The following is a 27,266-nucleotide window of genomic DNA, read 5'->3' as shown; positions in this document are numbered from 1 at the left end:
TTATGTGACGTCGTCTCTATTGGGAACAACTTGCATTATATGTCTCTGAATTATTATGCAATTATGGGCCTTGATTTCTGTTCCCATTGGGCAATATTTGTTGAATCGGTTCAAAAATATATATATTTTGCTGGACTCCATCTCCTAGAAACCTTGAAATCATGGATCAGCACCTTCCCTGCACTGATGAAGTCGAACATATATAGTCAATGCACCGTAATGTACCGCAACGAGTACAGTAGTACACTTAAAAGTACTTGGTTGGTTATCGTTTGATTTTTTAAAAAAGTCAAATGATATATTTATAAATAAAAAATAATTTATCAATAAAATTTTTATATACATTTTTTAGCGATTTAAAAAAAGCTAAAAAATGAAGTATGATGATATAACCCTAAAATCAATTTAAAAAGGTTGAAAATTTAAATTTTAGTTTATTAGGTAAGTAGAAGAAAAAATGCAAGGCTGTTAGTTTCAGGTCTTGACATAATGACATAGGCCAGGTATGCCAAGATCAAGTCTTCTGAAATTTTCACTACACATGTCACTATAGATAAAATCAAGCAGCAAAGCACATTGCTTCTGACCCAAACAACCCATGCATCAATACACACAGCAGCAAGCTTTATGTTCTCTCTCCCCTCTACCAATTTGCATTTTGTTAGTTGGCAAAAGGAAGCTTCTTCAGACAGCTCTCTCCTTCTCGTTCTCCCTGTGTCTCTCTCGTCAGCTAATTGGAGATCGGTAGTTTGGTACCTTGAGCGAGAGAAAAAAAAAACACTAATCGGAGATTAGAGGCTTCGCACTCAAAGTTGTCGTTGCCTTCTTTCAAAGTGTCATCTTTTCGAAAGAGATTCCGAGTGTCAGTTCACTTACGCATATAGGTACAGGGACGGAGCTAGAAAATTAATATATCAAAATTACCGAAGTTAGAATACAATATTTTAATTTTTAATATCATTTTAGCTGTCTAAGCAATATAATAATAAATTTTATCGGAGGTCATCGAGTTCGGCCGATCCCGAGGGACGTAGACGTAGTGTATCTCCACCCTCTACTCACGCACACACAGCGAAGCTAATGCTAGCCAAGTTCTTCGCTGGAGCAGAAACCACCGCAAACCAAAACCAATGAAACAAGCATCGACTTCCTCGTCTGTCTTGGGATTTGACGATGGCGCCGGAGCTAGCTGTCCCACTTGGTCTATAATTAACTCTGCTAATAAAATAATGTTTTATCCCTATTTTAATAGATAATACCAATAATTTTTTAATAAGTAATTTTATAGTGATTGGATACATTAACAAATGTATGTTATTATAATTTAATATTTTAGATATTTACATAAATATTTTCAATTAGATGAATGGTCAAGCTTCTAACAAGAATCAACGGCGTTATCTGTCAGAATAGGAAAGGAATAGCTCTTATTAAGAAATTAATTAAATGACATGTAATTTCCTGAGGTTTGATTGGCTGAGATAATTACAGGATATTTCCCCCAAGAAATCTTGCATAAGGTTGAACCTTTCTCTTCAATATGTTTTGAAATTGGCAACCAGTATGTCAGACCAAAATCGCCGTTGATTAGACCACGAATAACAAAAGCGAGGGGCAAGGGGGAAAAAAAATAAACAATGCCCTTGAGCCGGTCCGATTCCGTCCAAGAAATGATACGTCAGAAGCCATCGATTTCGACGGTGTTGATTCCAGCAGGCGTTTCTTTTCCTCCTAGCTGTATTACATTTTTTTTTTGAGTAGGTCCTAGCTGTATTACATAGTAGAGTAGGAGTATATACACATAAAATACATTACTGTGACAGTATATAATTTTTGGTTTTAACAGAGTCATCAAGAACGTTGAAACGCTGACAATGTGTCATCCTTGTGTTACTACTAGGCCGCGTTCGTTGGTGTTGAGGTAAGTTAACTTACCCCGACACGAAAAACATAGTAATAGATTAGTACATGATTAATTAATTATTAAGTATTAAAAAAATAAAATAGATTAATATGATTTTTTAAAACAACTTTCCTATAGAAAATTTTTGCAAAAGATATACCATTTAGTAGTTCGGGAAGCGTGCACATGAAAAACGAGAAGGTAAGTTATCTAACCTAAGGGGGACGAACGCGGCCCTAGTATATTACTACAAAAGTTGTTTTTTTTCCTCCAATTGGTTATGCCAATTTACCCGTAGTAGTTTTGGTGCTTCTTTTATCCCATAATTCATTTTCTTTTGAATACTTCCGTTAAGTTGTCCATATATTTACCATAGAATTGCAAGACAGAATCTGTTTGAAAGCACCAAAAGAGCTAGCACCACGAGGTCAGGACCGCTTCAAGCTTCATACAACAGTTCTGTCGTAAATGCACACATAAGCTGTCACCAACTCATCGAGTTTCGTTGAACCGAATTAAGGCCATGTTTAGTCCCTAATTTTCTTCTAAAACATCACATCGAATCTTTGAACATTTAAATAGAGCATTAAATATAGATGAAATAAAAAACTAATTTTAAATGAAATAAAAAACTAATTACAGAAAAAAATTGTGAGACAAATTTTTTAAGTCTAATTAGTCCATAATTAGCTATAAGTTTCCATCCTAGCTATGAAATCTATTTTTTATTTGTGTCTAAAATTTTTTGACATCTAATCAAACGTCCGATGTAACGATAAAAAAATTCTTATTGCAAACTCAACCGAGCATTTTGGGCCCGTACTGTCAGTACTCAATAGTCAGTACCTGGCTTTAAACTGTAGTTGAAGTAGTACGCAGCACAGTCGATGGATGCGAACAATGTCCGGACAAATCCTATACGACAAACATATATAATAATAATAAAATTCTTTTGTATGATTTTGAAAGTGCACCCACATGATTTTGATGATCAAGAACTGAACCATGGCCCCCATTGGTCGGCTAAATACGGCAAAAAGGATTATTTAGAGTTAAAACATTTATATTTATATTTTGATAAAATTAAACGGCAACGCTTAAAAACTGATAAAAAAACTTGAAAAAAAATTCTAAAATTAAGTTTTAATATTTAAAGTTGGACAGTGGCATATGTGTTTTGGCCAACAGATGGGCCCCATACCAAGTATGTTATTCATGGTAATTCAACTCATAGCTAAAATAAAGAAGTAAAACCTCACAATTTTCTCAATGGGCATGGGACATCCAGGGAATACGGACCTGTGATTAGGGTATGGGTATAGGGAAGGTAAGCGCATTAATCCAGTTCGTTGTACTCCATTTTGAATGACATCAATCTTAGAGTGGACAAACTTCAATGGTAAATCTTGATGACCCGATGAAGATAAATTATCATAACTTAATCCTTTTTCCAGGTTTATCTTGATATGGACTCCAAAGGTCTTGGTCCATGTGAACCTTTCATGCAATTTTTTTTTGTTTCATGCAAATTAGAGTCTGAATGCACATTCCGCGAGATTTACTCATAGTATACGGAATGAAAGAGAGTAGCTACGTATCGAGGCTGTTTGGATCCAGCGATTTTTTTTAAGTTCTTTGTCACATCGGATATTTGAATATTAGGTAGGAGTATTAAATATAGACTGATAACAAAAACTAATTGCATAAATAAAGGCTATTTCATTAGACAAATATTTTAAGCCTAATTAATCTATGATTAGCAAATATTTACTGTAGCATCACATGCACTAATCATGAACTAATTAGGCTCAATAGATTTGTCTCGTAAAATAGTCCAGAGTATGCGATGAGTTTTATTAATAGTCTACATTTAATACTTCTAATTAGTGTCTAAACATTGATGTGACATGAACTTAAAAAAGAAGGAGAAACCAAACACCCCCTTAACGTAGAAAATCAAAATATCGTACTTTGCATATACTGTCTTAACTATCGAGGCGGCATATTAGAAAAACGAAAAATGATTTATAAATTTTTTCCCACATTTTGCCTTTGCTGCCTTAAAAGGCTGCTATATAGTTTGACGGTAAGAAGGTAAAATATGTTTAAATTTTTGTGATGGTTATTTGATGATACAAACGATTGAATTAACTGCTACAAAAATTATAACCAACTTTACCAAGTTAGAATGCTGAATTTATATATAGAACCATTCAGCAGTTACGAAACATGCACGTGAAAGCTTTCAAAAATCTAGAACGTAGAACACAACCTCAACTTGTTCATGTATGTTCATTTCTACCTAATTAATTTTTAATTTATTTTACTCCATGTCTCCATCCAACCTAAAATATAAGTATTTTTGCTATATATGGATCTACACAAGTAACAAGAAGTTGCTATAATTTTAACAGAGGGAGTTTTTTTTTTCTAAATACTTTGACTTAGAAGAATATTGCAAAAGGATGAATACATGTAATATTCAAACCCTCATCTCCGGCATGTAAAACATAGCACATATTAGAGCTGGATTAATTATACTAGTTATACAAATTTTAAAAATAAATTGCTATAAAATTTAAGGTATTTTTAATGTTTTTTTGCAAAAGATATCTGTTATTATTTTGACAAGAGTACGCCTGAAAAAGAGGTAGCAGAAGTTAAGAAGCCGTTAAAACAAACCGTCTCCTTACAAACACAAAAAAGAATATACTAGAAAATAGTTTAATTCCCACCTGGAAACGAACCTATTCCCATGTTTTTAGGACTACTCCATCGAATCAACCACAATAATTACCCCATCGTTTAGGGTCTGTTTAGTTCCGGAAAAAGAATTGTACATGTCACCTCAAACGATTGATTCGATGTCGAAAAAGGTTTTAGCTGAAAAAACGAATTTTATAACTTATCTGTAAACGGTGAGACAAATCTTTTAAACTTAATTAATCCATCATTAGCACATATAAATATTGTAGCACTTGTGACTAATCATGAATTAATTTGGCTCGAAAGATTTACCTTACGATTTTTCCCTAACTATATACAATTAGTATTTTTATCTATATTAAATGTTCCATTTAAATGTTCAAATATTCAATGTAACTTTTTGGAAAAAAATTTGGAACTAGTCTGGCCCTTAATACGGCTTCATCAATCATCATGCCTACCATAGACCAATGGACAATGTTACCATGCTGTGCAGTGTGTATGCACAGTGGCACACGTGCTTCACACCTGCGGGTGCATAGACCACGTCCACCCAGGAGCTACACCTTCCCTCCCCCTCCTCACCGTCCTTTTCCTTTTCCAAACCATTTTTCCAATTCGCAGCTGGTGGTGTTGTGACGAGGGAAAATTACCAAAACACCACCCGTAAAGTCAGCGCTATCCAGAACACCATTAACAAATAAAAACCCTCTAAAACACCACTAGTAAACAAAGAGTAGTCATGCCAAAACGCCAAAATTTACAAAATAGGCATTAAAATTGACCATTCTACCCCAAAGCCTTGTATTAGCCATATATTATTCTAGAAATTAATAAAAATTATTTATTTTTAATAAATAATCATAGAAAAATATATGGCTTTTTGAAGATTTCATGGTATTTTTTTGCGCGAAAAAATATATGGATTTTTGAAGATTTCATGGTATTTTTTTGCGCGAAAAAACAATTATTCATATTTTCTATGATTATTTATTAAAAATAAATAATTTTTATTAATTTCTAGAATAATATATGGCTAATACAAGGCTAGGGTAGAATGGTCAATTTTAATGCCTGTTTTGTGAATGGCGTTTCGGCATGACTATCTTGTTTACCAGTGGTGTTTTGAAGTGTTCTTGTTTACTAATGATGTTCAGGAGAGGGATGACTTTTCGGGTGGTGTTTTGGCAATTTTTCTCCGCGAGGAGAAGAAAAATGGCACAAAACCTTGTAAAAGCAAAACCCACTCGCTACTAATCGACGCCATTGGCGAGGGCGCTCGAGCGCGGCAGCACCACGCATCACGCGGTAGCCTGCTGCCTCCCCTCCCCCTCCTCCTCGCCGCCCCAAGAGGCCCAGAGCCACCACCAGATGGCATCGCTTCTTGTTCTTCTGTAGAGGCCCGAGCGAGAGAGGGGCCGCGATTTGACCAAGATTTTGGTTGCCGGCCCGTGGCTGCGTCTGGTCTTGAGAGGCGGCTCTGCGGATGGCGGCGGTGGCGGGGGGATCGCCCGTGGCTGCGCCGGCGGAGTCCGCTGCTGTGGCGGCGGCAAAGGAGGCGGAATACAAGACGGGCGTGCAGAAGCTGGTGGACCTGCTGTCCAAGCTGAACCCGGCCGCCAAGGAGTTCATCCCCTCGTCGGCGGCAGTCTCGTCGCCGTCCAGGAAGGTGCTCTCGGCGGACGCGCCGGTGTTCGATTACTGCTCGATCGGAGGCGGGAACGGGGGCGGCAAGGAATCCGGCGCCGACGCTTACCAGCAGCGTCGGGTAAAAAAAATCTGCACAACTCTCTGTTGTTTCTTGATAGGCTGAATTGGTTGGTTGTGATTGTTCCTGGATGAAGGATTTGATTGATTATTTCTTTTCGTCAGTTTGGTAGGTAAAGATGGGATTCTTTTTTCCCTTCGTATTGGATTGCATTATCGGTTGGTGGTTCTTGGTGCGGTAGTTGGTATTCCTTGGTGCAAGGCTTTACCTTTTTTATTTTTGACGATTTGGTTTTTTATATGTGATGATACTGCAAAATCAGTCAATGCACCATGCACAATTCCATAATTCATTTAGAATAGGTGTACAATACGATAGTGTTTCTTCAAAACAGCATGGCCATGGAATAATTACTTGATCCACCCCCAAACCATCTTGTTGTAAGGTTATATAAGATGATAATTCATGCCCTTTTTCACTTAGAATAGCTGTCTCGTTCTTTGATCCACTCCTAAATCGTCTTATAATGGGACAATTCATGCTAAGAATTCTTTTTTATATAGCTTTTTTGAGTGGTTTATATATTAAACAACAAAGATTGACACAACATGTTTTTCCCCCAAATGGGGAAATTTAAGATTAGACTCCCCTTTCAAGGTTTCTATAATTCTCCCACTTGTGTTCTTTCTTTATTTATTGGACTAGGATTTAACAGACGATCAGCTGCTTGTAAGAATTAGGTGTGGAGCTGACAAGTACATGAACAAGAAAATTAATGTAAGGTCAGAACTCAGAATAGGACATAATGATTGTTTTTTTTTCCCCTTCAGAGGAGGAATGGGTACATCAGTCAAGGAAGGAGGAGGATAACTGATAGAGCAAGACATGCAGACAGGGAAGACAGCATTCGCCGAACTGTTTATGTCTCTGATATTGACCATACTGTAAGTTGTTGATGATTTTCTAAGCATGCATATGTATTATAGAGGAGCTGCTAGGTCTAATGATGCTGAGCATCTGTTATTCTGTTAGGTGACAGAGGAGAGACTTGCTGATATATTTGCTAACTGCGGGCAAGTAAGTTGCTTTAATTCAAAGTATCAAGTTGGTATTATTGTATCAAAAACAGTAAATAAGATGTTTCACTATTCCAATGCTTGTGTTGATCATGATAAAGTAAATTAGAAAGTTTTTACTAATTGATCATATTGTTCCACAAAATAGCACGTCATTTGCCAACTATGGGCAAGTGACTTTTGTTTGGATTTGATGATGCAGTCTACCTCATTTGAAAATTTGAATACATTCAAAATGGACTAAAAGAAACAATCTAAAAAAGTTTTTACCATTTTTGTGTTTTTTTCCTCTGCTGACTAATCATCTATTAGATTTTTTTCTTGTTTTCTTACCCCTTAATCTAGAATATATTGAAAGTTTTATACATAGGTACAGAACCTTGAGAGGTACATCTAGAATTTTTTTTCAGGATTTCTTCATGATGATTTCATGCCCTAAACCATAACTGCATGTGCAACAATGGGAGAGTGCATCTGTATGTTAGAATAAATATCTCCCGGGAAGGAAACTACTTTGGTTGGCTGTTCAGCCGTTTTTGCTTTACATAAAAAAAAAGTCTGGCAATGTCTGGGGTTCTTGTTTTTGCTATTGAAATTACGAAATGTGAATTCCAAAAGCTGATACTAACCACCCCCCCTCCCCCCCCCCCCTGAAGGTTGTTGACTGCAGAATCTGTGGTGATCCACACTCAGTTTTAAGGTTTGCATTCATTGAGTTTGGTGACGAAGGTAATATACTTTCCTTTCACCTTCTGCCGAAGTTTCCTCTGCCATGGTGGATATATTATTTGATGCATGCTAAGTTTCATTTGTTCCAAAGAGGGTGCAAGAGCTGCACTTAACCTTGGTGGCACGATGCTTGGTTTCTACCCTGTTAGAGTCTTACCTTCAAAGACGGCTATCTTGCCTGTGAATCCAAAATTCCTTCCCAGGGTAAGGTTTTGTGTGTTTTGTTTCACCTTTTTATAGCACAACTATTCTTTTTTCCCACATAACCTTAATACTTATATTGTGCTCTTCCTGGCCCATAGACAGAGGATGAGAAGGAAATGGTCATAAGAACTGTTTATTGTACAAATATAGATAAGAAGGTATCAGTCTACTGTGTACTTCATAGCGTGCAATAGTTCCGAATTGTTTGTCTTTTCATCCACTGATTATTTGTATATTAGCTACATCTTGAAGTATGGCCGCAAGCTTCTGAAGCTAAAGAATCCATATTTATGACATTCTTCACCTTTTCCTGCAGGTTACTCAATTAGATGTAAAGAATTTCTTTGAAGAACTTTGTGGTGAGGTGAGCTTTGAGCTTGACAAGTGATCAAATTCACTATCCCTATTGCATAGCATTTAATTCTTGCCAAGTGGGTGATGTTATTTTATTTGTATTCTATTCAGGATGAAAGCTTGTTTTCTCCTGTCTATTGCTCCATATGTGATACTTGATGTGTTCCTTATTTGCAGTTATCTTAATAATCTCTAACTTAAAATACAAAATCAACTTTAATGGTTGAACCACCATATGGTTTCCTATTTGTTTAAGGGGTGTATGCGGGAAACAAACCAACTGCTTATATAAATCCTTGTTTGGCTGGCATATCTTCTAGAGCTGTTACATGCCACTTGTAGTTCTTGCAACATAAGAACCATAACAAACTCCAAATCATGTACTCACCTGGTATAACGATATATGTTAGGAGTCATTGTTAGTTTACTAAATGAGTTCTTTTTCTTATGCTTCATTCCCCCACAAGGTTTCTATTTTCACAGCTATTATAGGCTATTGTTAACTTCAACAATTTGTTTATACTTATCACTCAAAGTTTTGTTCCATCAGCTTCCTGTCCTTGAGCATTGCTGCCTAAATCGCAACCCCTAACATATCATATGTTGAGACATTTATGCACGTTATTCTTGATTATCATTATCCAACATACCATCCACAACTCCTTGATGGAGGCATACATATTGATCTACTTTTACTTTTCATGAATGCACAACTTGTCGAATATGTATTTTATTGTTTAATCAATATCACACCGCTCTTTTGCTCTTGACAATAGTTATCTTGATTAATAGCTAGAGTTTGTTTCCTACAATATCTCCTATCCATAAGTAACAGATAGGTAGACTTTTGTATTTCTATCAGGGTCCACCAAGTTAAAGGCATTTCCTTAAATCTTTTTATAGAATTTGTAGTACGTTTCTCCTTTATTACTAGGTAGTGTTACAGTCTTATTTATATAATGGATTAACTGATCTGGCACCTGCCTAATATGTTCTATAAAACATATTTTCTTCGCAGGTCTCTCGTTTGAGACTTCTAGGGGATAATGTACATTCTACAAGGATTGCTTTTGTTGAGTTTGTCCATGTAAGAGATAAGGGCCTTTTGTGTTGCTTATATTTCAAATATAAATTTAACTATTTTCATACTAGCTGACCAGCTTATGGAGTATTTACTTGGAGTTACTGCCTTACTGGAAAACAAATCTTTGCTTATAGTCCCCATGAATGAAGATTTTGTTCCATTTTAATTGTTGTCTGTCAAATGCAGGCCGAGTGTGCCATCATGGCTCTGAATTGCAGTGGAATGATTTTGGGTACACTGCCTGTCAGGCATGATCCACCAATCCTCTTCAGCTCTGCATCTGAATTTCAAAAACATTGTATATTTTCTGATCTTAACACTTCTATGTTCAGGGTGAGCCCTTCGAAGACACCGGTGAAGCCACGTTTAAATCGGGTGGCATCGAACTGACTAAATGAGCCAAGCTGGATTGTTCACGGGAAGACTGCTTAACCATCACCTATAGCCTTCCGCGATCCAGCGAATTATGATGCTTTGCCTTACAGCTGTGTTTTTGCCTTCACCCCCTTAGAAGAAAAAAAAACTGCTGGAAGGAACTGGTTAAACCAGATCCATGAGTTAGCATCTATTTCTGAAGAGCTCATTCATCATTATGGAACAATCAATAGACTATCCGCCACTTTTTTTTTTCTTCTTTTTTTGCAGTGCTACAACTGCTAAACTGAATCGAGGGTAATTTGTGTAACATAGTTGCCCTATATCCAGAATTTCTCATGCACCACGTCGACCGTACATAACTTTACCAGGATGGTTCTCCGCTCCTTACTTTGGTTAGGCTAGCTGTTGTCAACAACGACAACGATCTGGAATTCTGGATCAGAAGCATTTCGAGCCTCTGCTAGTAGTTAGCCATAACAAGAATTTCTGTGAAACAGAACAGTTTCGCTTCAATTACGCGAAAAGCATTTCACATTGAATCAAAGGGAAAACACAACATAACAACTGATACCATATAGATGTGACGCGAGACCAAATAAAACCCGACCAGCAACCGACATCCATTGAGGTTTTTTTTTTTTGGTCACAAGGTTTAACACTCATTGAGGTCAAAGCTGAAAACCAATCATCATTGTCACCTCACCGCCCACCATTCACAAGGCCATAAAGCTGACCTCGGTTAGTTATCCTACCAAAACACGTTCGAGTGAATAAATAAAACAAATGCTCTTAATGTAAAATTTTACTTCTATAAAATATGATTTTATAGGTTAACATATCAATTTAATATTACATCCATGCTCCCAATAGGAGTTGATTAAAAGTACATATATGAAACCAAATCTATCTATGGAAGTTTCAATCTAGTTTTATAGTTTAAGTAACTGTTTACACTAAGTTTTACCCACGTGAAACTCAAATCCTCTCATCATAAATTCCATCGCATTAGTTTGCCATGGAACTCAAATCCTCTCTCATCATAAATTCTATCACATTACTCTACCTACGTGAAGTATCATTTAATGATTATGAAACCTGGGAAAACCCTCGCTAAGACTAATCATGGAAGCCCGATGGCATCATATCAAATTATCAATGCGCAGTTGCGCACCTGAGGCTACTACAAGCACAGGAACAGGCACTCACAGAGGAGAAACGTTGATGAAGCATACAAACTTTTGCCTGATCACCATCAATAGAAACCCAAAAATTATGCTTGCATAGAGCAACCAACGAGTACTTAGTACACGATTGTTGCTCCGGAAGTTGAAGAATCGTGCCCTGATTGCAAGCAAAGGTTACTCATCAGCTCAACTCCTACACTACAGAACCTAGCAGTAAGTAAATGGTAGTCGTCCGCAGTCTGCACCCAACCCAGGACACCATGCCATGCATACCCCGACTCTACCAGCTATTAGCATCTCCATCACTGAAAACATAGCAGACATGTGTCAGAGTCAACCCATGATTAGTGTGTCAAACACACATGTGCGACTGCATACCTCTGCAGGGTCACCTTGAGGCTTGAGCACCAGCACTTCCTGTTCCTTCCTTAACATCATCTGCAGGAGAGAGAAAATATGCGTGAGCTCTAAGCTGTCATAGTATCTCGTTCATTCAACGGAAGAAAGAACTCCCATGATGGCATACGTGATATTTCTCATGATGTATTACAACCACAAGACTTCATTATAGCATAGCTTTTAACTGTTTTCCCTCATGTTTTTTCATATGGTAAGTGGACTGCACATAAATGCTGCGGTATGAAAGATTATCTGATTTTTTTTAATAACTATTGCATAGTATAAATGATGAAATTAACCACTAGAAAAATAAAAATATACTCTACAAAGATGAAATGATGAACTTCTGTATAAACACTTTTCACAAAAAAACATATCATTTAATAGTTTGGAAAACGTGCGTACAAAAGAGAATAATATGGATCAAAACAACGCGGACATTATGGTCTAAGTTTGAGCGCTTACACTTTACACATGTGAATTTCAGCCAAGTTGGGCCTAGCCTAGCAAGAACTGCAATTTCTCATCAGAACACACACACAAAAAATAATACAAAGGCACTTCATGTCAACTACAGGATGTAGCTTTCTGAGCACTGCAACAAATGCCTTATCTTGTAGCATTTGACAGAAAACCATGGTACATTAAAACAAAAATGGTGTTTCCTAGTCATGACAGGATCTCATGATATGTAACATCATCAACATCCATAGAAAAGAATAATCAGTGTTACCTGCATCATCAGCCATATCGGAATTCCAGAGTGCTAGATTATCCCTCAAAAGCTGCATTATCAGTGCACTATCTTTGTAATTCTCCTCACTAAGCGAGCGGAATTCTGAAACAGCTTCATCAAAAGCATGCTTTGCAAGTTGGCAAGCCCTGATATCCAAGCAAAATATGAATATCCACTTAAACACTATGTATAGATTAGACCAGGCAACAAATAATAAGCAACAACATACTTGTCAGGCGAATTCATGATCTCATAATAGAATACAGATAAGTTCAAAGCTAAACCAAGTCTGAGAGGGTCCGTTGGAGCGAGATCTGTCTCTGCAGTTTTGGAAGCAGTCTGAACACATGGGGAAAAAAACAAGAACAATAATTAGTTGGGGATTGTTACAGCAATTATGTGGCTCACATGTACTGGATTGGTACAATCCACTAAGTGCAGTGTACAATCTGATGTATCTATGGCGACTCAGAAATTATTGTTACGATCAGAATTGGCAGCTTCAGATAACATCAGACTAAGTATTTTAAAAGGATGTTTATAATTCAAGCATGGAACAAGCAAATTTTCATTTCCATTACTATAAAATCCAAGTGCCAGTATGTCTGTACAATGTACGCATTTGTAGGACCTTTGCAATGCATGAAGGCCATAAGGAACCAGCAGTCAAGCAAACGGGCCAGCTTAATCGGAGATTTATAAGTACAATTGTACAAGATGAACATGTACTAGTAGAAATGGAAAAAAAAAAAGCTCGCATGCCAAACCTGCCAATCTATTATATATATATATATATAAAGTAATAGGAAAAGGAGCCACCACATTCGCTCTCACGGGCTAGAAAATCTCACATTAATCGAAAGAAAATGCGAGAAAAAAAGAAAAGATAATGAACCGGATTTTTTTGGATAAAAAAAGAACGTGAGTCCGACAGAGTTTTTTTGGGATCGGACAAAACATGATTTTTTGGATAAAAAACGTGTTGGATCGGATAAGAAGTTTTTGAGAGAAAAAGAACGTGATTTTTTTGGATAAAAAATAACGTGTTTTAATAAAAAAAGAAAAGAAAATGATCTATCTATTATATATATAAAGTAATAGAAAAAGGAGCCTACACGTCGTCTCTCACGGGCTAGAAATTCTAACATTAATCGAAGAAAAATAAGAGAAAAAAAAGGAAAGATCAATCGAACAAGGAAAAGATAAAAATAGAAGAGCATGTTTTTGGAATAAAGTAGAGATCAATCGGACAAGATCATGCATCGATCCACCTCCATGCATTGACCAGGATGGATTTGAATCGGACAAGGAAAATAAAAAAATATATATAAAGAAAAGACTCCATGTTTAAATACACTTTAGAAAAAACTAAATCTCGGATTAAAAGTTTTAAAATAATTGATACTGAGGGAAGAGTTCATCTATAAATACAAATTAAGAAGATCAAAAATTTTGGTTAAAATAGAAAAATTAAGAGAAAGAGTCAACATATAAATACAATTTAGAAGTATCTAAAATTTGAATTACAAATTAATTATTATGCAGAAAAGAGTTCAGGCAGAAGCACAGTTTAGAATACAGGTAAATGAGGTTCTATGTAAAAATACAATTTAGAAAATATAAATTCAAATTAACAATTAAAAAGTAATTATTATAACCCTATACAGATACAATTTATAACGATGCTAGTAATGTAATATGTGCAGGAAAAAAGTCTCTAGGTTCTCTCTCAAGGGCTAGAAATTGTGAGATTAGTCAAAGAAAAAAAAGGCAAAATTTACTACAGGGCATCGAAAAAACGTGTAATTAGCCGGTGGACACCGTAATATCACGAATTTACTGCAGGGCACCACAAAAGTGTGGTAATTAGCTATAGGGCACTCTGACTAATTTTTTATTATTTTCGGAGTCAAAAATTCTAAAAATGACGGGATTGTCCTCGGCGGCCAACCCGTTATGTCGATTGGTCCAATTAAACTAGACCCAGTTAGTCTCGGCGTCGCACCGCACCCGAACCCTAGCCTACAGGGCGAGTGAGCAGGCGGCGACAGTGGCAACCCAACGGCGATAAGGGCGCATAACGGGTTGGCCAAGAAGGGCAATCTCGTCATTTTTAGAATTTTTGACTTCAAAAATAATAAAAAATTGGCCAGAGTGCCCTATATCAAATTACCACACTTTTGTGGTGTCCTGCAGTAAATTCGTGATCTTACGGTGTTCACCGGCTAATTACGTGTTTTTTCGATGTCCTGTAGCAAATTTTGCCAAAAAAAAGCAAGAAAAGATCACGTTTTTGTAAATGGACACAGACACGGATATTGTTAAAACGAACAAGTATTTTATCACACTATGAGACACCAGTTATGGAAACCATGCAAGGCAGCAGTGAAAAAACCATCATAATCAAACTCATGCACAACTATAAATTATAAATAACTTCAGAATAAAAACGTAATAACAAAAAAATAATTTATATTGAGATCAAAGTCCATATAGAGGTACAATTTAGAAAAGAAAACAAAAAAAATCAAATTATTTTTTAAAAGAATTATTATTATTGGGAGAAGACTCTGTCCATATGAAAATATGGGAACATTTAAAATTTTATAGAAAAAGGACTTATTATAATAATCTTATATCAAACATATAAAATCATACTTATGTAGGAGTTTAAAATCGTCGTTGTTTTTAATATGTAATTATGTAAAAAAAACATATCAATGCTAACCGTGCAATTTGCGCGGGCCACCACGCTAGTTGTGATGAAACAAACTAGTATATACAGCATAACTTGATAAATGAACTCAATAAAATAAATGACTTCAGAATACAAAAAAAGTCACTGGGAAAGAAAAAAGATCACATGCCTTGTAAGCCTTGAGTGACTTTTCAGATACTTCAACCTTCTCAGTCCCAATCTTGAACTCTGAAAGGTACCGGTAATAATCTCCCTTCCTAAAATCAGGAACACATTAATCAGACAATAATCTAAACACATTTAACAAGAATTGACAAGGGGTAAAGCAGCATCACATTTTGTAGTAGAAGACTGAAATCTCAGCACTAGAGGAATGCGGGATAAGGTACTTGTCAATAATGTCAATCACATCACAGCAGATTTTGTCCAGCTCAGCCTCCACCTTGTGACGGTACTCAGCAGCCTGCCTCGCATGAAACTCCTTACCATTTGTCTCCTCCTTCATCTCAATGGATCCAAGGACACGCATTGATGCACGCTTAGCACCGATCAAATTCTTGTAGCCAACTGAGAGGAGGTTCCTCTCCTCCACTGTCAGTGCCTCATCTAACTTTGCAACACTATTCATTGCCTCCACCATCTCTGAAAACGTGGATGACAAAAAATCAGGAATGAGCAGCCGATCAAATGCATATTAGGTACAACAGAAATCATGCAACCTATTGTCTCATGCTAGCGTACCACACCTACACAAGGGCATGGCGGAACACCAAAACCTACACAACCTATTGTGATCACTCCGTCCTACAGAGAGAACCGATTATGTATTCACTCTTTAAAACACGATAAACCTAAATTTTCTAAAAATACTCGCTAGGATCGCTACCTATAACCACACACCATTACACCAAGACCTGGTCGGTAGACTCAGTACCACTAGTCCAAACCTTTAAAATGGATAACCCATGCATGCCTATGTTCCATGGAACTATGCGTCAAAGGTGATTAAACTCAAGCAAGCCAGAAAGTTTTTTTACTCCACACTAGTTTCTCATGTGCAATTCATGCAACAAGTTACATGAAACTAAAATTCTCCCTAGTCCTAACAGCGTTGCGTGTCGACACACTTGGGCAGAAATGAGAAATCCAATACAAAGAAAATTTTCTAGCGTGTAGGTAAGAAAGATGAGGGTGCACATCATAGATAACCAAAATAGAGAAGCGATTGCAATCCCTATCAACTGAAGCACAAGATGTGTGAAATCCCATGCATCAAATAACAAGCTACCATCATGTGTGAGATCCTTTTTTCATAGGCAGATGAAGTCGACTGAAAGAAGGGAAAATGTGTGCACATCAAATCAGGCTCTACGATACAGCTAGCAACTCAAATCCAAGTAAAATGAAATACGAAATAGCCTCTGCTTCATCACAGACCCCTGCAAAAGCCCAACTCATGCTACAGCTCTCAGTATGAGGCAATGCCAACCCCAAATGGAGAAACAAAAACGAATCTGATCGATACGCAGTTCACTAGATGCAGCGATATATAAATAAAAAAACAATAAAACGGAAAAGTATAAACGCCCATCTCATGGCATATATCCGTTCGAAACATTGTGACCAGTCTGAAACTCTGGATCAAACCAAAACAAGCCGAAATCACCCTGCTATTGCTAAACCCCTGATTACACACAGTCAAAATCATAAGGACCTCCCCAAAATAATAAAAAAAAACTAATTAAAAGACAAATGTGGCTATGCGTGCGTGATTCCTGTGACATGGCCGTAGGTGAGCGGAATCAAGAGTCAAGACTACCCACGTCCGATGCAGCTGCCACACATGACACAGTTCGAAACAGCAAACCCCTAGGTAAACCCCCCAAACGGACAATGTGTGCGAGTATGCATGCGCCATAGCCCTTGGGCTCGAATCAACGCAAACCAAACCAACCTCACGATCTTCTCTTCCAACTCCAACACGACCAAATCCCAAACGAAATTACGAAACAAAAGCTAGAAAAGCACATTCCACATCCACTTTCCGCATGAAGGCAGCATGGGCAGTAGTGGTACAGCTTAACCCAAAGCAAGGAGCCAAGGACGCGAATCATTAACCCCCACAATCCAAACACACCAGAAGCACAAACCGCCTCGTCCCGCGCCATCCCCCAGCACCAAACGGCGCCAGAGCACATACGCCAAAATCGCCTCCCGAAACAAATGCCCGGGAGCGGGCAGCATCACCAAAAACCACAAAACCACAGGCAGAACCACCAACCGACGACAAGCACGATCGGCATCGCATCCAAAAACACGCATATACACGGCACAACACCTCAACACCACGAAACCTCCTAGCACGAGCAGCAGGTAGCGAGGGAAGGGAAGGCAGGGGAGGTGGGGATCGGTAGTACCGTCGTAGCGCTCGGTCTGCTCGGCGAGCTTGGCCATATAGACGAGTTCCTCGCGTAGCGAGGCCATGGCGAGAGCGAGACGAGACGAGAGGAGGGATCGGCGTGGAGGCTGCGATTTGGGGGGTGTGTGTGTCTTTTGCCTGCGGCCGGGACAGGAGGCGACGAGTAGGGGAAGGCGTGGGATGCGAGGGTGACTTGGGACTTGGGAGTGGGGGTGGGGGAGGGGGTACTTGTAAGGGCCGATGCATCTGGCCGGGGGATGCGAGGGTAACAGCGGAGTACGCTCTCCAACGCGGGGGCCGATGCATCTGGCCGTGGACTCGTGGAGCCCGCGCAGATCTGGGCCGTTCATAGTGGTGTGCGGCTGTGTCCCGAGCCGTTGGTTCGGCTCTGCTCGTCCGGGCTTTTGGTTCGCTGCCGTGCCGTGCTGTGCTGGGCTCTGTCACTGAATAAGTAGGGCCCGCCGAATATTCCTCTTCCAGAATGCGTCGCAGGATAATGAATCAATAGTCATCACACGCAAGTACACAACGAACCAGCGATGGTTAGAGCATTCATGGATAGAGTTCATCCCATCCTTCATGAAAATAGAGTATGTAATCTTGAAAATATCGCTCGAGCGGATATTTTATCTTATTTTTAAAATTAGGATATAATTCTTATTAAAAAGAAAAACTCTAAATATGATTGTTCTCTTTATCCTCTATATCTCAACGTCCAATCACAAGAGAAGTAAGCAATAATAATATGAGAGAAGATAGTTATAAAATATTAATAAAAATATATAAATGATGTAATATGAATGTTTTGTTGGAGTAATAATTAATACGAGTATATAATCTATTTTGGATGGTATCCAAATACAATATAGATGATCAATTTTGGACAAGCTATTAGGGATGCTCTTTATAGGAGTATTTGTACACCTATTTTTTTTGGAGTATATAAACTTTAGCACTATTATTACTAAGTACCGCCGACTATGCTCATTTTCTAGATTATTAATTATTTATCACTCGTAGACATGATATTTAATCAATGTGTATATAATGTGGTATAAGCTTATATATTATAGACAGATGAAGTGACCAATATGTATAGCAGTGGCAAAAAATTGAATGTTTTGCACCTTTTCGTAGGATGAAGGAGGCCGGGTAGAGGGGGAGTAAATAGGCGGGTTTTTTTTTTGCTAAAATGAGATTATATGCGAAATCGGAAATCAAAATAGTTTTGCACAAATTAAAATCAACTAGTCTCAACTAGGTACACCAATAAGCTATCCTAAGTTGAGGTTTGCAAGCCTAAGGTAGTATTAGCACATATAATCTCTAGTATATAAACTTGTTTAAAATAAATACAATAAAGTAAATGAGGCAAACGACAAACAATTTTCCACAAAAACTTGATGGTTTCCTAATCCCCGTTGAGGCAAGTCCAATTTCACTGCTCAAACTGTTATATCTCCAATCCTCTTGTGAAGAGATGAGCAATACGAGAGCCAGCCTCGAAGTGGTCAATTAGTTGTAAGAAAAAATGACTTAAATGCCTGTTATTAAATGAGGAGATGGCATGGAGTGAGAGGCATGTATATATAAAATAGACAGAGATTTGAATATGAGATAATTGATGGGACAACTAATACTCCATGAATATATTCTTTATCGGACAAATTTGAATTTCAGAAATGCATTTATTATAAGGCAAAGGTAATATTACATCCGTTCAACATTATAGTATTTTTTTTATCTTGTGTGCTAATAAATCTAGACACATATATAAAACATATACATTAATATATGAGTAAATCTAGCTAAACCTAAAATATCTTATAGGATGAAACGGAGGGAGTGCTACTCAGAAGAACCGGTTCAACTTTGGATGTAAGTATATTCAAAATGTGTCGGTCTGCTATAGTACTCTCTCTTCATCTAAATTATAGGACCTACGTGTTTTTTACACCGCCTATGATCCAAAATTTTGGTCATTAATCTATTTTATGATAAATCAGTGGCTATTAAAATCAATATCATATAAAAATCACTTTCAAATATAAATATAATGTTATCACTGCATTTCATCAAACATATATATTATTATTATAGATTTTAGTAAAAGACTAAGAATTTTACTTTAATTATGAGCATCCTATAAAACTGTAGTTTAGGAGGGGTGGAGTGCATGCTCAGTGAGTAACGATATATTTGTAAATAAAAATAATTTATAAATAAAACTTTTATATATGTATTCTTAGTGATCTAAAATCCAAAGCTAAAATATAAACTATGGTAAAAATCTCTAAAATTAACTTTAAGTTTAAGTTTAAGGTTAAAAATTTAAATTTTAGCTATTTAAGTACCAGGAGAAGTTTATTAGACCATACGATCTAGAAAGCAGACCACACCAAAATGCATGTACTTTCGTAGCTTGCCATCCAATACAGCCTTTGGACAGCAGATCACCTAAAGAATAACCGGTCCTTTTTTATGCCGCCACTTCAACAGATTGTCGTGAAAAATAAACACTCATTTCATCAAAAATTGAAATACCTTGAGATTTTTGTGAGGAAGATTAAGAAACTTACATGTTCATGTCGACGATAGTCTACTATCTCTGATAAGAACATTGGAAGAGTATACACTGCAAGTCTGCAAGACTAGGTGGATTTAGAGCATCTCCAACAGCATCTAAATTTGTTCATTCACATATTTATTTAGATGATCATCTAAAACACATTCATCTTTTGTATCTAGATCATTTATATATTCTCTATATCTATATGAAGGATTGGAGAGAACATCTAAATATAGAGTTTCTCTCTCCTAATATGGATGACATCTAAAAATAGATAATGAGATAGATGTTCTGTTGGAGCTCAACTTTTACTCTTCATCGATGGATGTGCTGTTGCGGATGCTCTTAATTCACAACAATTGCTAACATAATAGTACGACATCCACTGATAGTTACTGAGACAAAAACACTTGCTTCAGTTGCCCGCTGCAACGCCGGCGGCGCCATCCCCTTCTCCGTCTCCGGCGAGCTCACTCACCACCACCGCCCTTTTCCAGCATTGATGCTTCCTGCACTGGCACGACCGCGTGCTCACCGCGCTACCGAGCCGCGCGAGCCTCATGCTCCCGCCTACCTCCTCTGCACCCGCCGCCGCCTCCACCACCATGGCGGCACCTCCTCTGCCGCCGCCGCTGCTGCTCCTCCCCAGGCAAAACTCCCTCATCCTCCTCCGCAACCCGCACCGCGCCTCCTGGTGACCTTCCATGGCGCAGAACCCGCACCTGCTTACGACCGCCTTCGCCGCGCGCCGGGCCTCCCGCACGCTGTCGGCCCCCTCCCAGCTCATGGCCAGCGCCACGGCCTCGTCCAGTGCCTCCGGTTGCTGCGGCGCCACCCACTCCTGGAACTCTGGGAGGAGGCCCTCGACGAACGCGGACTTCAGGAATGAGTCGGGGACGTCTGCGCCTCCGTCGGGGAACCGCCGGAGGATCCCCTGCATGCGGAGGTAGTACCGGTTGACGGCCTCGCCGGGGCGCTGCCTCAGCGACGTGAGATCGTCGCGTGCGCGGTCGGCGGCGTCCAGCGGGCGGAAGAAGTCGAGGAAGGCGGCACGAACGGCTTGCCACGGCGGGGGCGATTCGTCGGCTCCGGGGGCCGTGAGATCATACCACAGCGCCGCGTCGCCGTCGATGGACGCCGGGAAGATACGCGCCGCGTCACCCGGGGACATGGCACTGCTGACGCGGTCGAAGCGGGCGAGGTGGGCGTCGGGGCACTCGCCGGGGTCGCCACGGAAGACCGGCAGAGGCGCGACCACGGCGAAGGGGGCGGTGGCGACGTCCGGGCAGGAGAGGTAAGAGGGTGCCGCCGAAACCGAGGCCACGGAGGGCGACGGGGTGAGTTCCGGTGTTCCTGGATCAGCGGAGGGCGGGGTTGGAGAGCGGTGTCGGTGGAACCGCAGAAAGCCGCGGCGCCGGCGCCGGCTCCGGCGACGTACAGGCTCGTCGTGATCGGACGCCGACGAGTCGGTGGAAGCGTGGCCCATGGCTGCGTGCTTGCGCGCGCTCGTGCGGAGGAAGAGGCGGGAGGTTGCAGTAGCGACGGCAAATGCGGCGGTTCGGTTTGGACGGGAGGCGGTTGATGCGATCTTGATGATGCAGGCAATAGCGAGATGTATCAGTTTTGATATTGCGGCCTAACTATTTCAGTTTGATTCGTATTGATTTGTACGAATTCACGAGTCCTCCGACACATGAAATGGAAACTGGAAATCTTAGCCAGTACAGTACCATTTCACTATTTCAGCATGAAACTAATCTTCACGAGAGGATTTTTGGGATCATGTGCTGAAATTCAGTTGCCAGTAGAAACGGCCCATTTGCCTTTTGCCAATGATTCAACATACAGTGCAGACGAGTATTGTTTTCCAGGACAAACGATCCTTTTGAACCTACATTCTCAGATTCCGTCAAGACAAATAGAGAAGCTAACGATTCAGTCATACAGCTCCATTTGTTGGGATAGATTAGCCTAGACGTAACATTGTTAAGAATTTCACAAATAGGGAAAAGACACATTTCAGTCAGAAACATCTGGTGATCAAAATCTGCCAATGAGTGGCAATCATTGGATTTGCTACTTCAACAATGAGATTACTGCTGGTCAGCATGCAGTCTCCTCAGCAGCTTGTACAGGCCGAAAACATTGTTGTGCTGCCATCGGTATGGTATGAAGAACGACCGGTACAATGCAGGTGAAAGCTCTCTATCCAGAAACGGTAGTGCAGCCAGTGTCTGGTGGAGTTTAAACGAGTTATCAGATGACAAAAGGCAGGAAAACAGACATGGTATTTAACAAATCAACAGAACTGTGAAGGCAGGAAAACAGACATGGGATTTAATAAATCAACAGAACTGTGAACGAGATTTACCTCCCATGTTGACAAATCACTTCCTCGTGATGGGTACGGCCGTCTAAGATCAAGTTCCACCAGTAAGTTACATGCCCCAATGTCTTTCAGCTGCGACCAGAAGTGCAAGAAAGATGAGTATTGTCAAGAGAAAACATGTGCTCCAAAGTCTAAAGGCAAGAAAAAATACGTATTGCTCGTCAGAGGCCTTGTTCTTGTCATTGAAATAAGATGGAGCAGCAGTGGTGCCTCCCAGGGTTTCATTGAAGGGAAATGGAAGAAGCCCACGGAAGCCATCATCTATCCACCGAACTTCACTAATATAGGAGGGTACAAAGAATGATGATGGATAGCGGTGCCATTCGCTCCCAACACAGAGAACAGAACCTGAAAACAAAGAGACAGCTAATAAGTTCAAAATGTCATATTTCATAATTCGTCATTCCCAGAAGGATTGCTCAATGCTATGGAAAGATTAATCAGTAAATCCAATCAGCATTTGTGTAACTATCACTACAATAAGGACCCTACAAGAGCAAAACTACAGCAAACCCTGACAATAATAGGAGCAATATTGAAGCCATTGTTTTCTCAAGAGTACATAATAGCTTGTGTGCTAAGCATCCACAGGTCAAAACAAAAGAAAATATGTATTACAAAGAAGCATGTTTAATCAATCAATTAATACATTGGTGGGTCCTTACCAGGCCCAGTATCTTCATGATATTCTAGATGCTGATAGATCTGAATAGGAGCACCATATCCATTCAACATGGAGAATGTTCGGCTGTGGGAGGCGCACAAAATAAACCCAAGGATCAAAGGCCGCAGGCCCTTCGCTATCTGCATATGTATAAGAGGAAATAAAAAATAAGTATCACAACAAAAAAATGATACAAAAATGCAAATTGAGGTCTTTAAGGTCACCTTTTCAAAGATAGACTGTTCAGATGAATATTTGTCATGGAAAAAATCAGGAATGATGTCAATAACAGCTGAAGCTGCAACACATATCAACGGGTAAATTGGATAAAGAAATCTGCATGAACAGAAAAGAGGAAAAAAAATTGGTCAGTTTCTGTAGTTTTCATCTGTAGAGTAGCATTAACCATAAAAAAACTAGGAGAATATCAGAACTCAAACAAATAATTGTTTTCATGCCCCAAAACAGTGGTGTTCTCTTTCTACATCATAATTAATAATGACAAGGAGGTCTAACCCAAATATACTCTAAATTAGTAAGTTGCCATGCACCACATGAGGGATAGACTCGTTGATTCAGTTGATAGTTGGTTCTAATATATTTTGGTTAATGTAAATAGGGTGAAGATAGCTTTTTACACGTTAGTATAACAGATATGCAGAAATGAAATGCACCAAACACATTTCCACCTTGAAAGTTTGACAGGTTAAGACAAGTTTGGGAGAACCTTGTTACTGTATCTCCATTCTAGATTCAGAACGTTCAACCTCTTACTGTGGCCAAACATGAAATTTAAGGATATTTCTACTGCTGCAACAGGGACATACAGACATACACAAAATAATGCAGCTACCATGTTAAGTTCATGATAGGGAAATAAACAGAGTAAGCATGTTGTCTCTGCATTGTCTTTATGCAGAGAAAATCATTTCACTCAGATCGATAAATCCTATATTATATTGCATACTCAACCGATAAAAAAGTTAATATTTACATTCATATGATTACCTTTCTTCTTTGTGTGCCTGCAAAGACATGAAAGCCAACCAAATGTAGACAGGAGATACAACTATCAATAGATCTGGGACATATTTCTTTCTTGCAAATGGCACAACCCCCAAAAATAGCAGTGCCAAGATGAACGCAAAATTGAAGTTATTGAATCCATTCCTGAAATAGAATGAAAACCCCTCTGTTCCATATAAGTGACTTTCACCACCTCCAAACACATTATATTTCAGAAGATTGAACACTGATGCTGTCCATTTGCCATAGCAGTAGTAATCAGCAATAACCGAAAGGACCTAGCACACAACTTCCACAATCAGATCAAATTTATACTTGCTTCATTGTAAAAAGATGACAATATACATGTGTAACTTACAAGAAGGAACAGGGAAGTCAGAAATCCAGATAAAAATACTCTTCTGAAAGATCCTCTAATTAGTGAGTAAACCGTAACAGGGAGAAACACCAAGATTGAGAAAGGCCAACCAAGGATAACTCCAGCAGCTGCAACAGAGACTGCAGCAGCATACTTCTCAAGTAGGAAGAGTGCAGAGGAAAGTGTAACTGCATACATGGAGAATGAACTTGGCAAGAAACCTGCAGCAAGAAAAAAAATATATAAGCTACCACTTCAGTTTGAATAATTACACATGCTACAGAGCTTCCATACAATAATATATAATTGAAATGAGAGAAACATACTGGTACTGGCAAAGAAGCAGCCACTGGTTAAGCACAACATTGCAAGGACATAACAAGCAAGTCTTTTTCCATATCTTCTTGAAAGAGCAACTACCAGAACAGTTTCTGTTATAGTTGATATAAGGCCAAGAAAGATTCTCACAGAGTAGAACACCCGAACCTTAACATTCACATAAGATACAATTAGTGGCAGGTATTAACGAGTAAGAACTAACTAGCAGATCTTAGAATATGAGAAAATAAAGAATAAAACAGTACAAACCTTATGCTCCCCAAAAATCAATGAAGCAGGCCCAGCTACAAGAGCATGAATGAAAAGGTACAAATATGATCTAAGAGCAAAGTTGGAACTGCAAGAACAGAAGTACACAAAATCAATGACAAAGCTACTCATAGAGCCATGTGCTCATGAACGCTGTGACATTATACATAAAACTTCTTCAAATTAGATATAGTTGGTTCTGTTTAGCTACTAGTTCATATAAAACACACCAGGCTACATATACAGACCATATTGTTACAATAAGATCTGCCAAAACACATCCTTGTTTGTTAGTGTAAGAAACAATTTCAGCCACACTTACAGAAACCATGCAACTGCCTGCTCATCATCCTATTCTGAAGCCACTCAACAAACTTCCACATGTTAATTATAATAAGACCATATAAACAAATTCACTAGTCTCTGAAACCAGGCTTCAATTGAAACCCCAAGGGATTTAAGACAGTGGAGCCTCAAACATGGCTGAATCATCGACATTAGAAATTTTAAATGTCAATTTGGAAATATAGTTAGAATGAGCTGTTGTGTATCACAACTTATTTCCAAGCTTAGAAAACAAGTAAAATATGGAAAGTCAATACATGTTGAACTAATCAAATACGGTTCTCTTTAATTCTAAGACAGTTGACCATGTTTATCACTGCACTAGTGCCTTTTATCCTAGTGGTATAATCACCCTTACCTAAGACTATTCCACCTACAGATTCATGAAAATTACCTATGACTATTCCACCTACAGATTCATGAAATGCAACAATTTTCTCCATAGATCTGCCGTACATCTGAAGCCCTCATGTTATCATTTGGAAGCCCCAGCTCTCATCAAATCATCACTGTTTGTAAAACCCCGAAATCCAACAAACTAGAGAAACAGACAATGCAAAACCCAACCCTCAGCCTGACCATTCTCACCCAATCTAGAACAGAATGGTTCGTGCCGTAAACTCCAAATTGTAACTCAGAGCATACTCCCACGGCCCTAAAACCCTTCAATCAAGTCAATCCACTAACTACACCATGCTCCCAAGTCGGCAAGTCCCAAGCATCCTTCAAACACTCAGCCACTTCGCATTCGCTGGTAACCTCCAAGGCTCCAACCACTAAGACACGCAGACCCAACCAGAAATGTCAGTTGAACCATCCCCAAACAGCTGCAGATCTTTGAATCCCCGTCGAACTACTATGATCACTAGAAAAAAAAATCCGCCATCTGATTACAAATCCGTAATCTCAGTCTCTGATATTCCTCTCCACGTATCTAGCAACGAAACGCACGATACAGCTAGGGTTTCGTTTAGAGAGAAGAGGGAGTGTAAGGTCCGAGATAAGCGAAACCTGTACTCCCAAGTCTGGAAGCCGGAGCGGTAAAGGAGGAAGTGGAGGGGCTCCCAGTAGTTGAACACCTCGTCGCAGTCGTGGATCAGGTTGGAGGACGCGCTCATGTGGCGGAGGAGGCCGAGGGCGAGGAACGGGAGGAACCACCGGATGCCCTCCTCGTCGTCGTCGGCGCTGGGGCGCCGCCTCCTGTCCTTCGCTTCCTTGGAGTACCCGTCGTCGGTCGGCGGCGAGGCGGCCGTGGCCCGCCGCTGGCGCGCCGACGAGAGCGACATAGCCGGAGGAGGATGTGTTCGCCTTTGGTCTAGAAGCTTCTGGATCTTTTGCTTCTCTTGTGCCTTGTGAAAGAGATTTTCATGTGGGCCGCTGGCTTTACTCCTTTGAAAAAGTTCGTCATGCTAGAATGCTCGATTCCTTGGGCCAGTTCGCAGCTGCTTGGGGTCATTCAGTTTAATCAGGGGAAGTAAAGCGAGCTAAGTTATTAGCATGTACTCCCCCATATTTTTTATATGGCGCCGTTGACTTGTAAGTCCGTGATCATTCGTCTTATTTTTAAAAAATTATATAATTATTAATTATTTTATATAATATGATTTATTATTATAGAAACTTTAATTATGCATTATAATTTTGCATATTTGAATATAAATTTTAAATAAGGTGAATGGTCAAACGTGATTTTAAAAGTCAACGATGTCATACATAAAAATATGGAAGGAGTAATTAATTGATTATTAG

At 39.2% G+C, this 27,266-nt stretch overlaps 3 protein-coding genes across 3 annotated transcripts; 1 reads left to right on the top strand and 2 right to left on the bottom strand.

The window, feature by feature from the left end:
- The first annotated feature begins 5,775 nt into the window (after nt 1–5,775).
- LOC102710061 (polyadenylate-binding protein-interacting protein 9-like) lies at nt 5,776–10,376 on the top strand. The gene is made up of 10 exons (XM_006643831.3): nt 5,776–6,377; nt 7,148–7,261; nt 7,350–7,394; nt 8,050–8,122; nt 8,214–8,326; nt 8,425–8,484; nt 8,643–8,690; nt 9,699–9,767; nt 9,951–10,012; nt 10,097–10,376. Exons 1-10 carry the CDS (start codon nt 6,096–6,098, stop codon nt 10,152–10,154), a joined length of 924 nt encoding a protein of 307 aa, XP_006643894.1. The 5' UTR covers nt 5,776–6,095; the 3' UTR covers nt 10,155–10,376.
- Nucleotides 10,377–11,062: 686 nt separating this feature from the next.
- LOC102707539 (14-3-3-like protein GF14-G) lies at nt 11,063–17,776 on the bottom strand. The gene is made up of 7 exons (XM_015836925.1): nt 17,577–17,776; nt 15,495–15,801; nt 15,329–15,416; nt 12,691–12,800; nt 12,459–12,607; nt 11,705–11,764; nt 11,063–11,631 (listed from the first exon to the last, which is right to left on the bottom strand). The coding sequence occupies exons 1-6, from the start codon at nt 17,641–17,643 to the stop codon at nt 11,715–11,717; spliced, it is 771 nt and encodes a 256-aa protein (XP_015692411.1). The 5' UTR covers nt 17,644–17,776; the 3' UTR covers nt 11,063–11,631; nt 11,705–11,714.
- Nucleotides 17,777–21,906: 4,130 nt separating this feature from the next.
- LOC102707263 (dol-P-Man:Man(6)GlcNAc(2)-PP-Dol alpha-1,2-mannosyltransferase) lies at nt 21,907–26,932 on the bottom strand. The gene is made up of 10 exons (XM_006645558.3): nt 26,529–26,932; nt 25,173–25,260; nt 24,911–25,070; nt 24,585–24,805; nt 24,209–24,504; nt 23,425–23,536; nt 23,202–23,340; nt 22,688–22,884; nt 22,519–22,608; nt 21,907–22,381 (listed from the first exon to the last, which is right to left on the bottom strand). Exons 1-10 carry the CDS (start codon nt 26,801–26,803, stop codon nt 22,241–22,243), a joined length of 1,719 nt encoding a protein of 572 aa, XP_006645621.2. The 5' UTR covers nt 26,804–26,932; the 3' UTR covers nt 21,907–22,240.
- Between the last annotated feature and the right edge of the window lie 334 nt (nt 26,933–27,266).

This window comes from Oryza brachyantha, chromosome 1 (genome assembly GCF_000231095.2).
Source record: "Oryza brachyantha chromosome 1, ObraRS2, whole genome shotgun sequence".
NCBI classification, from domain to species: Eukaryota; Viridiplantae; Streptophyta; class Magnoliopsida; order Poales; family Poaceae; genus Oryza; species Oryza brachyantha.
This window is presented reverse-complemented; position numbering and strand designations above follow the sequence as displayed.